Below are 12,832 nucleotides of genomic sequence, written 5' to 3'. Positions count from 1 at the left end.
TTCTTAATTACTCATATAATGTTGTAATAAAATAAAATTTTGATAAATTGAAAAAATTGTTCAGCAAAACCTTAAAATTTTGAAATTTGTTGGAAATTTGGTTTTATGCCAAGTTAGGCATCTTTTTGTGTTGTCATGTTTGTTGATTTGGCTATGTATGGTTCATTTGAAGTTCCATTTCTCTACAAGAATGTTAATGTTCACATCCAAGTGGAAACTATCACAACTGGTAAGCATTCTAAATGATTTTTTCACTTACATTAATCAAAATTGTTATTTTAAGTGGTGCGTTCTCATGGATCTCACATTGGTTGTCACTATATAGACCTTCTAGCAGTCTATAGAAGAATCCTACCGGCTTTATGAAGAATTTTGCTGCGTTTTCAATGAAGTATCACTCTGCCAACATTCTTCTCTATAGGTCTTTCTCTTATTTTCGATATAGATGCGTGTCACAACAATAAGGCAGAAAGAGGTGTTAGTGACCATTAAAGATGAAAAGGTAATATATAATTGAAGAATAATATATAAAGTGTAAATTGTAGATTTATGATATTTATTTCAATGAAAAATATGTTGTTTGATTGTTAGGTTACATATTTGTTTTTGTTTTTTTTTATAAGTTGATTTTGACAAGTTTGATCTAAATTTAATAATTGAAGCAAGTAGGAAAGATATGTGCTAACGATTTTGAATTTGTATTGCCCTATAGAAACCAACCGTAGCCTCACAGACCATTCCCTCATATCTCAGTAGGTCTTAACATTTCCCAAAATTCAGCTACAAGAAGTCATGGATGCACTTCTTGAATCAATCTTCTAAACCGAATTTCATTTGTTAGTTGGATGTAGTGACCAAAATGCAAGATTTGTGAAAGTTCATTATTATTTATTAGTGTTAACCTTTAGCAAATTATGAAACTAATATTATATTTTTGTTCATAACATTTTTTTTGTAATAATTTATTTGATCAGAGGATATGTATATGTGATTGGGTGTAGCCTGAAAAATCATATTTTAATTTTTATAAGGAAAAAATACTTTGAAATCGACCAAATTACAGTGTCTGAATTTGATGTTTATGGTTATGACAATTCACTTTATTCTAATGTTTATCGAATTTCTTTACAGAATTTAATGTTGCTGATACATGTAACAACTTATCGTTGCTTTTGGTTTTACAGTGCCAATATGAAAAGAGCCATATGAGCCTCCATGGGGGTTGGTACACGGAACAAAGTCAATTCATAAAGCTACTACACAACATGTTTTAATCAAAAAGTCGCATTATGTTGTGATAAAACAAAGATCACATAGATCATTTATGTTAAAAATTATTGTATTAAAAATCAAATTGCTCTAATATAAATATTAAATATTTTTATCTAATAAGTTTGGTTCAAAAACTCTAAAAATGAATCTAACTAACATTTTTTTTATTAAAATTCAACCTAAGACAAAGCTGCCTATTAATGTGATATGTATTTAATTATGTTCCCCGCGTTTAACGCGGGTCATAATCTAGTTATTATTACTACTACTACTTATTGTTATTATTATTATTACCACCATTATTATTATTATTATTATTTTTTAAATGTTAAAATATGTTTTAAAGGCTTAAATACATTTCAAAAATATATTTTTATGTATATACACACATTTTTAAGTATTTATATCTTTTAAACTTCCAAAAACTTAGAAATACATATTCATAGTTTTAATAATACATTTTTGATATATATATATATATATATATATATATATATATATATATATATATATATATGTATAAATACATATTTAAATATATAAATACCTTTAAAGATATATTTAAACATTTAAAAATGTAATTATACATTTAAAAATGTAATTATACATTTAAAATGTATTTAAAAATAAATTCGATGTGAATTTATATAATTTATACGAAAAGTACGTACTTTGTGTGAAATTTTATATATAAAAATATATTTATACATAATAATATTTATTTAATACATGAATAATACGAAAAAAATACTTATTTGATATATGAATAATATAAAGAATATACAAATAAATTACATATTTACATTTATATGTAATAATGTATAAAATTATATGGGAAAAAAAACATTTTTATGCATAATAATACATATTTTAGTTGCCTTATCTCTCTATTATTATAAATGAATAAGTTTATTCTCCTATTGACAAGTGTCACAATATTAGAAATCCTCATTAATATTATATGTCACATGTAAACCTATTAATTCTCCATTTTAAAGTTTAAATTTTAAATTTCTCACTGTAATTATGTTAAATTAATAATTGATAATTGATTCTTCATTTCAAATTTCAAATTTCAAATTTACACTCTAATTACATTAAATTAATAACATTAGAATAAAAAAGAAAAGAAAATTAATATATATTATAAGGTGATATAATTTCATATATTTATTTAAATTAACGATTATAATTTTATATAACTAAAAAAATATCTCTTAATTAATAATTTATTTAAAACAATTTATTTGAAATAATTGATTAATATCTTTAAGTTTTTACTATAAAAGTTTAATTAAATTTATAATTGTGGTTTCACGGCTTACAAACTAGTTAAATTATATATTAATTGCAGGGTCTCATAACCAAAGATTAGTTGTAGCTCAATGGAAGAGACGTTGGTTGGGTTCGGGGAAGGTCATGTGTTCGATGCCTACATGGCGCCAAGTAAGCAAGTAAGATGTGCTGGTGACAGAAAACTTGGTAGAAGTCAAAAAATGACAAAACTTATATAAATTTGGGCATTAATGGAACTAAAATCTAACTTTGAACAAAACTAGCAAAAACTTGCAAATTTAAGGATTTTTATGGCATTTGCCAAAAAAAAAACTCGTAAAATGCATGGATCTAGTTAGTAAAACAAAAAGTCATAACTAGCAAGGACTGGTTAGTATTTTTCATTTCACTGTCGAGTCTAGTAACATTTTATATATTCATTGGAAAGTGGAAACTTATATAACTAACATGGGCCAATAGTCCATGTGTATAACTCTATAAGTCCGCATACATTTTTGTAAATTCTAGAAAGTCCAAATTTTAACTTATGGCATGAACAGTATCTCGAAACTCTTGAAACTGATTTTGTGGAGCCATAGCCCATACATATACAAGACACTGAGATATAATATCATTGTTATATATTCATCATTTTGTGGAGCCATAGCCCATACAAGACACTAAGAATATAATATCATCGTTATATATTCACATTTAAGATTTAAGAGATGATTGTTCTAAAAAGAAAGGAATTTTTATATTGAAAGACAAATGGACAATAAGTTTCACTGTTAATTTTTTCTAAATGAAAAAACTAATCTTTTTAAAACCTACATCCAACCATCTTGTGGTCATTAGCATTAATATACATGAATCATTGGGCCCTATTTGAGAGATCCATAACATCTGGTGCAAAAAACCAAATGTATCAAATGTGTATCGTATAAACGTGTGTTGATTTTCCATGCACGTTTTGTGAGAGAGAAAATCTTGCTAGATCCGCACATGCTTATGTCCTTTCTACCCATCCTAACACCAAAACATTGGTCGGTCTAAGTGTGAATCTTCCTTCGAACGGTCAGTCAAGAAGTTCGTAGATGTCTTTTTCTTGGCTGAAACATCGAAGCATCTACATATATCAAAGAAACATCTCTAACCATATCGGTGTCATTACTTGAATCTTAAGAGCTCTCTACGATGTTTTACATATTTCCTTAAAAGAGTTCAAATATTAAAACCGATAAACTAAACATATATCATCAGAATTAACGGTTTCATAACGTGAATTTAAAGATAGTATACTAATAAGATAGACAAAATATTAGGTCATCCGTTATACCCACCACATACCGGGGGATTCTATATGCACCCGGTTAAAACCATCTTTAAAAGTCAAAATGGTTTTGACTTGTATTAACCCAATTTGATGGGACAAATGCTGATTAACTAATTCATATAATAAAGATATGCAATAAATGTCTCCATCATTAAGTTACCGTTAGATAATAAAATAAAGAAAATGAATAAATAAAGGGAAAATTACTAATCTAACCAAATTCATTAATAACTTTTCACTTTTTAGCCAAAAATTAGGATTTGTCCCAAACTAGCCCACGAAACCGTAGGTGGCTAAAATGGCCTATTGTTTCGCCCATTTACCTACTGTTTTGATTTTAGTATATAAAGATTTTTTTTTTCATTTTTCATTACGAAACCGTAGACGAAAAAATGGTCTACTGTTTCCTCTGAGAAGTCTACTGTTTCCCAAAGAGTAGATTAAAAATGATCTACTGTTTCGTCCAAAAACTACTGTTTTGGGTTTTTTTTTTTTTTTTTTTTTTTTTTTTTTTTTTTTTTTTTTTAAGATGGAAAAAAACACTAACTTTTACTCTAAAAGAGATTTTTCTTTTAATATATAGTAGGTATGATATAGTAGTCAAAATACATGAATTAGTAGTCAAATACCAAAAAAAAACCCAAAACCATAGGTTTTTAGACGAAACAGTAGATCATTTTTAATCTACTCTTTGGGAAATAGTAGACTTCTCAGAGGAAACAGTAGACCATTTTTTCGTCTACGGTTTCGTAGTGAAAAATGAAAAAAAAAATCTTTATATACTAAAATCAAAACAATAGGTAAATGGGCGAAACAGTAGGTCATTTTAACCACATACGGTTTCGTGGGCTAGTTTGGGACAAATCCTAATTTTTGGCTAAAAATTGTTAATCACTTCCTTAATTTGGCTAGATTAATATTTGCCCCATAAATAAAATATCTTAATTTAGTTTAGATTTCTTTTATGTACTTATTAAAATTTATATTTATGACCCTTTAACATATATTTAACTTTTAATTTAACCTTCAACTATTAAATATTGAAATTGTCATATAATATATCAATTTTATTTTATATACTTACATAATCCAATTTATTTTTTATCATTACATAATTAAGTTTATTTTGTATAATATCTCAACTTTATTATAGGGATTTTCATATAATATTTCTAACTTTAAAATTTTATTTAAGTTTTAAGTTTAGTGATATCAACCGGACAACGAACCTAACGAACATGAGTATAGATTTGTTCATATTAGTTCATTTAACCTTAAACGATAAATAACGATCATGAACAGTTAAACGAACAATAAAAAACATAATATGATATTTTTTTCACAACTATAATAAATAAAATTGTCATTTTCATTTACCACCGTTTTGTCAAACACTGTCATATTTTAATTTTATTAATTATCAGGGACATCAACTACATTAATATTACAATTGTTATGCGGTGCATTCGGTGGAATATATGCATTAAGTCGAGCATTATACAATATTTCCCATCTAGCAGCACGTTCTGATCTATGGTGACACCATATATGACTTAACGCGACATTTGGTCAAAACTCGGCGGCAAATACAAGCCTTGAAGCAATGACGAGTTTTTTTTAACCTTATATATATATATATATATATATATATATATATATATATATATATATATATATATATATATATATATATGAAAAAAGTTGAAATATCGATATATATTAAACTAAAGTAATAAGGATTGAAAATAAGTTTTCAAAATACAAAAAGATATAAACTGAAAATACGTTTTAAATAGAAGGGGCAAAGTTGTAAAAATTATTTAGGTGCTGTTTGTTTTTTCTGAGGCAAAATGTCTGCGGTCTGCGGACCACATCTGTAGACCTCTGCAGTAGAAGAGGTGGACCAAACGTCTGCAGTCTGAAAAAAGAAGATTGTTTGTTTTTTTAACATCTGCGGGCTACTAAAATAAACTGAAATCTAAATAAACTGATTTTTTAAACTTCAAAGTGATTTTTTAATATTTTTATGACTTTTTTATAAATAATTAATGAATCCAGATCAACTTTTATGTATTATTGTATAAAAAATAAAAATAAAAATGGTATGAATTAACGTATATATTTGATAAAACCAACAACTTTGGTTGCAAAGTTATAACTAAACATTATAATTAGTGATCAAAGAATTTGATACATAAATGGATGGAAATAAACTTCGATTTTTTCAATTAAATTCATTAAAAACATACCATAAATAATTTTTCGAGAAATTGACGATACTGTATTAAATAATGTTTTACAAAATTTGGCAAAAAAAATATAAGAATATATTATGATTTTTTTTTCATATTTATATAAACAACTTCAACGACTATTATTGTAATAAATCTTTATTTATAAATTTGTCAAAAATATCATGTGTGTATCGTCGAACGATTTTTTTTTAAGTTTTGTAATTTTTTTTCAAATTGCTTATCATTAATAAAGTTGGAAAAAAATATAAATTAAAAAAAACTTAAAAAAAATAAAGATATATATGTTTTTTTAGGTTAGAAGATGTCTGAAGATGTTAGAAGACTCTGGTCCATATCTATGCCAAGAAGAGGGCGTGCAGACATTTTTAGGTCTGCAGTCTTCACAAAAACAAACAGTCTGCGAAGGCTAATGTCTGCGCGTGGTCTACGCGGCGCAGACAAAAGAGGCCACGCAGATCTGCAAACAAAAAACAAACACTACCTTAATGTTTGATTAAGTGATTGTTTGATGGGATTCCGTTATACGATTCCAATAACAATAATATAAATAATAATACTTGTCATTTCAGTTTGGGTTTTTATGCAAAAGAGTGGTTTTGACTTTTTAGAATTGGTGGTTTTGACCCAAATTCTAGGTGCGAATAGCAACACCCCATATGTGGTGGTGGGTGCCACATCATCACCACATTCCCCTACCACTAAATGGGATACCTACCACTAACACACCACTCCACATTATTATTATTATTATTTTAATTCAAAAATACAATAAAATTACATTTTTTATAATTAAAAAACATTCATTTTTTTAAACTAGTTTTTCATTAATTATAAAAATAAAATTACAACTTCAAACTACGTTACTTAATTAATCTAGAAAAAAAACATTACATTAATTAAAAAAACAAACAAACATACATATACAAAAAACTAATCGTCGTTCATGTTACGTTGGTACAAATGTTCCGCGACATCTTCTCGAAGATTGAAACACGTTTCACTGTTATGAATTTCAACAACTCCCTCTAAAAACTCATTCGTTCCGGGTACGAACTCCTCAATTGGAATGACAACGTCGTTCAGATTATACGTGCAAATCGTTCGACCTTCATCTTTAATAATCATATTATGCATTATAATACATGCTAGGACCATTCGTTTAATTCTTTCTTTATCCCAGAGTCGTGTAGCATATTTCACTACATGTCATGTCTGCTTAAGGACTCCAGATGCCCTCTCGATATCCTTTCTCGCCGATTCCTGTTTTTTTGTAAACAACTTTGCATTTTCACTTCGAGGAACCGAGAATGCCTTCATCAATGTAGAATAATCCGGGTATATCACATCACCAAGGTAGTAACCGTATTTGTACGCGTGCCCGTTCACCGTGAACGTCATATCAGGTACTTTGCCGGTCCAAATATCGTTGAAAAGTGGAGACTGGCCAAGAACATTAATGTCGTTGTTAGACCCCGCTACTCCAAAAAAAGGCATGCCATATCCACAAATCTTGAGATGCAACAACTTCTAGGATGATAATTGGTTCACCTATATCTCCTCGAGTGAACTGACAACGCCATGCATTTGGACATTTTTCCCAAGCCACATGCGTACAATCTAGACTGCCAAGCATACCCGAAAATCCATGCCTCTCTTCATGAGCCGAATATAATCTCTCAATATCACGTTGAGTAGGTTTGCGCAAATATTGTTCGTAAAAAACCTTATACACACATGCAGAAAACCAATCTACACATTCAACTGCGGTCCTCTCGGATACTTTCAAGTATTCGTCAGATGCATCAAATGTTATACCGTATCCCAAATACCTAAGAGCAGCCGCACATTTTTGTATACTACTAAAACCCTTCTTCCTCTAGCGTTGGGTTTTGTTTGAAAAAATAATAACGAGATTCTAAAGCATTGCTAATACGTAAAAATATAGCTTTATTCAGACGGAAACGACGTTCGAACGAGTCGTCATTATAAAGACAATTATCGGCAAAGTAAGTGCGGCTTGGCGATCACGATTGACGACCGCCCTTGTACGAGCAACATTCGAACTTTCTTCGTCGTGAATGTGTTGCACAACGTTGAAGAATGTCTCGAGGAATTCTACGTCGTCATCCGAGTCAAAAGTTTTTAAGAATTCCATATGTTTTGTGGAATCCATGTGTTTGTGTTTTGTTGTTTTAGAGAATGAAGGTTAGAACGAAGGTGTAAGTTTTGGTGAAAATAGAAGGTTTATTGTATTGAATTGAGTTTGAAAAAAAAAGCCAAATAGCTGTTCAACGGTCGAGAAAGCAAACACCAATCATCTTTTCCGTTTGAATTCGTCGTCGGGAACACGAACGATAACGACCACGCCCGACCACGATGCGTCAGGGTGGTGTGCACGGATTTTTCTCGTGGCGACATGGACCACGGATGCTCTCGTTGAGAGTATACCGGAAGGTCTTATGGTAAGAAATGTCCTCCGCCACTACTACCATTCAAGGATGTATACCAAACCAACTAACACAATAAAATATATACTCAGTCTATCACTGTTTATTTTATGGTTTGACTATTTTATTTCAATTTTTTTTACTAAAAAGTTTAATATTTTTTTCTATATTACTATTTTGACCTGCTATGCAAAGTTTAGTTTCATAAGTTTAATTTTAATCATTAAATTTTAACAAAAAAGAAATATTATAACCACTTTCATCGACGAAAGTTAAAGCACAAAAAACTCAAAATATACGTTTAAATGCTGCAATCTATAGTCGTTTTCTGTACGAATAAAATCATTTTCAAAACAACCACTATCGTATATCTTGAGCCCATACCACAAGTCATGGTCATGACGGAAAAATGGGACTTGTCATCAAACCCCCTCATAGTTTAAAATTCTATAAATATTAAATACAAAACAAATCACATTTAACCCCAAAATTAACATTTTTCTTCCATTTTACTCCAACACATAATTTTATTTTAATTTATTTTCTTTTTAATGTTGCACTGCTCTACATATTTTTTTACTTGATTGTTTGTTAATTAATATTCTGAATTTTACATTTTAAATAAAAATTAAAAAAAATCCATTAGGCTTGAGGGAGTGGCTCGCCACCCCTCTCGCCTTTTAACTCGCTATGAATGTTGGGACCACTCATTTCAAGATGCTAAAACATTTGTCATAATTCTCTCGCCATGTATATAGCGAGATGAGAGAAGAGAGAGAAATTCAGATAGTAAGTTTTTATTGGTTGAAACTTTTTCTTTTCTTATTTTTTATATTTTTTTCTAAAATAAAACACATTCAAGTAACACGCCACCACTTCTTACATTTTGTAGTTTAAATGCTATCATTTTCTTCGTGGCTTCAAAAAATTTAACATGACATTAAAAAAATTTGATGTGACAACATAAACATGTTACCGCTCCCTTCAGTCTTAAAAGAAGGGCCCAACCCTTCAGTCTTAAAAGAAGGGCCCAACTTTCCATATATTGCCGTTGTAATTTGCTTTTAAAGTGGGGTCAAAATCCTGATGCTAAACTTTATCTTTTATTTTTATATTTTATATTTTGTTTTACGACGAACTACGTCTAACAATAAAATAAAATTATAAACCCTATATAATTTCTTTTCGTAGAAAAGTAAATATAATAAAATAACAAAAAGTCACCTAATCCTAGATATAAAGTCGTCATAAACCTCCATTTTAATGCTACACGACACTCTGAAAAATTCTTACTCATGGAAGAATCTGTTAATTTCGTCAAAGGATACGGCAAAGTTAACCCCTCCGACGACGAAACAACTGCCGTTCCATGCCAATCTCCCTCACCGAAACGCCGTAAAACCGTCGCTGCCGTCATTACTCTAGGCCTCTTCGCAATCATTGTCGGATCAATAGTTGGAGCTGCGGAGGTTCATCATCGGCGCACCAAATCACCGGAGCCCCAATCTTCTTCAGTCAAGGCGGTAGCTTCCATCAAAGCCGTGTGCGCGGTAACGCAACATCCGGAGTCATGTTTCACCGACGTCTCCACCATCGATTCCGGTAACTTTTTCGATCCGGAGGTGATTTTCAACCTCACGCTCCGGCTAGCGATCAACGAGCTCACGAACATCTCGTCGTTGCCTAAAACCCTAATTTCGAAGTCGCACGATCTACGAACCGGTTCTGCGTTGCGAGACTGTGCGACTCTGTTCGATGACGCGTTGAGTCAACTCAGTCGGTCGGTGGAGGCTATGCATGTGGGGCCTGTCGGCGGGGAGAAGTTGTTGACGGAGGAGAAAGTGGCGGATATGAAGACGTGGATTAGCGCTGCGATGACGGATCAGGAGACGTGTGTGGATGGATTGGAGGAGATGGGATCGACGGCGGTGGATGAAGTGAAGTCGAGGATGCAGAGATCGAACGAGTACATGAGCAACAGCTTAGCAATACTAGCTAATATTGAAACCATACTTGACCAGTTTGGGCTTCGTCTGCATTGATATTCACGATATTGCCATTGAATGTAATTTTGTGTTTGTAATTATTTTTTCTTTTTAATATTTTGAGTAACGTTGTTGTAAAACAAAAAGTAAAATATACAAAAAAATAAGTGTTCTGAAGTTTCTTTTATATTAGTTTCTTGAGTTTCTTTTCTCCAAAAACCGTAAAAACTTTACCTCGGTTAAAAATATTAAATATGCACACCAACTGAATTAATGTTGCATAAATTATACATATCAAAGTGGTTGTGTTTAAATGCAAAAAAAAACTTATATTAAATTATCAATAACAAATGATAAATTTCACAATATAGTTAGTTCTTATACTATTCGTCAACATTATATATACTAATTAGTATAGCGTGGATTGAAGCGTTTTAGTGTATATTTTAGTATAAAAACAAATATTTAGTGTAGATTTTAGTATAAAAGTTAATATAGTATGTGGTTGGAAATGCCTATTGGCTCATGACTTTTTTTTGTACAATTTATTTTTTGCCAATATATATATTTTTCTTTGTAACAAAATATCTGAGAAAAAACAAATTTTCTTAAATTACAAAATAAACATAGTAATACTTGAGTCCACAAAAATGCCTATACGGATTCGCCATTCATTCTGTGAACTAATCAATTCTCCTACGGACTCCTCAAAATTAACCGCCACTCCGTTTGTTGATCATATTTTTTTTCTTTGTAAAATTGATTCTAAAAAATTAAAGTTCTTAAAATTTTATTCTATATAAAATAAATAAAGTTATGAAATTAAAAGAATATATATAATTATTATTTTGATATTTTATATAAACCAGAAAATTTCATTATCCAGATTTAAATCATATCAAATTAAATATTATAAATATATTAAATCATAACATTTTACTTTACATAACTTATGAGTATAATGCACACTGTTACATAACTTATAAATATAGTGCATAGTGTCCATATATTCTCATAGCGTTAACCTAATAGTATTGAGGTGGAGATATCTACGGGTGTTATTCGGTCGGTTTTTTTCGGTTTTCGGTTTATACGGTACGGTTTTATCGATTTTTTTACATCTTAAAACTAACCATAACCAAACCAAATAAGGTTCAGTTTAATCGGTTTTGATTAATTCGGTTACAGTTTATTCGGTTGGATTTACCGCTTAAACCAAATAAAACTTCGCATGTAACAATAAATATTAAGCTAAAAGAAAAAAAACATACTAAACTTTTATCAAATGAAAAAAAACTGATACATAACATATTATATTCAGTCTTTCATGATATGTTATGTTAAAGTATCGATGTAACCACACAACTTGTAGATGCGAATTAATATAACTTTAGTCGTATATAAAAAAGAAAAATGACCAACGGTTAATTGACATTTGGCTAATTAGTTGTACTTTATTACAATCTATAAACAATTATAAATTTATAGTGGTTAATAATTAAATAATGAGTTATGAAAATATTTTTTAGTGACTACATATTTATTTAAATACAAAATGTTAAATTATAGATGTAAACTATAAAAATATATATTAATTAAATAGTTTATTCCGTAGTTTCGATTGAATCAAAATCATAAAAATTTAACTACAACCAAACCAAATAAAGTATCCTTATTAAGTTAACCAAACGAAATTAACCAAATAACCTAAACCAAATAACCAAATAGACCAAACATCATTTAGTTCGATTTGTTTATTCGATTTTGGTTTTTTATCACACCCTAGAATATACTTCACAATTTACTAAAAGAATACTTTTAGAAAAGAGTCAATAATATTCCAATAAAAATCAGCAAATGAAATAGAAGGAAGTGGATATCACGTCTTTTAAGATCGTGGAAGATTTTCATTTGTTGATAAAAGTTATTTAAAGTGTCATGAAAATGGACTTTATATTAAATAACAATTTCCTCACGCATGCCCAATTATTTAATGGAAAATTGATTATCAGGTAATTGCTTTTTTGTTTTGTTTATTGCTGAATAACTTTTTTTTTTTTTTTTTTTTTTTTTTTTTTTTTTTTAAACATCTAGGTAACGAATTTTTTGAAAGTGTTTACATATGACCACTATTATCGGACAGTAGCAAGTTATAACCGGTCATAAATATTATATGTCAACACTTCCAATAAGTTCGTTACCTAGATATGTATAAAAAAACAAAATTACCAAGATATGAATAAAACGAAAAGGTAATTATCC

At 29.4% G+C, this 12,832-nt stretch overlaps 1 protein-coding gene across 1 annotated transcript; it reads left to right on the top strand.

The window, feature by feature from the left end:
* Nucleotides 1-9,832: 9,832 nt before the first annotated feature.
* On the top strand, nt 9,833-10,757 carry LOC145117419 (Plant invertase/pectin methylesterase inhibitor superfamily protein). Its single transcript, XM_079053713.1, has one exon. It carries the CDS (start codon nt 9,881-9,883, stop codon nt 10,625-10,627), a length of 747 nt encoding a protein of 248 aa, XP_078909839.1. The 5' UTR covers nt 9,833-9,880; the 3' UTR covers nt 10,628-10,757.
* The last annotated feature ends 2,075 nt before the right edge of the window (nt 10,758-12,832 follow it).

The sequence above is a fragment of the Lactuca virosa genome, chromosome 5 (genome assembly GCF_052849685.1).
Source record: "Lactuca virosa cultivar CGN04683 chromosome 5, Lactuca_virosa_CGN04683_v6, whole genome shotgun sequence".
NCBI classification, from domain to species: domain Eukaryota; kingdom Viridiplantae; phylum Streptophyta; class Magnoliopsida; order Asterales; family Asteraceae; genus Lactuca; species Lactuca virosa.
Note: the sequence above shows the minus strand (reverse complement) of the source record. Positions and strands in the feature narration are given on the sequence as shown.

Coding starts and splice junctions, on each gene's coding strand:
- LOC145117419 (XM_079053713.1), top strand. CDS start 9,881: ATGGAAGAATCTGTTAATTTCGTCAAAGGATACGGCAAAGTTAACCCC.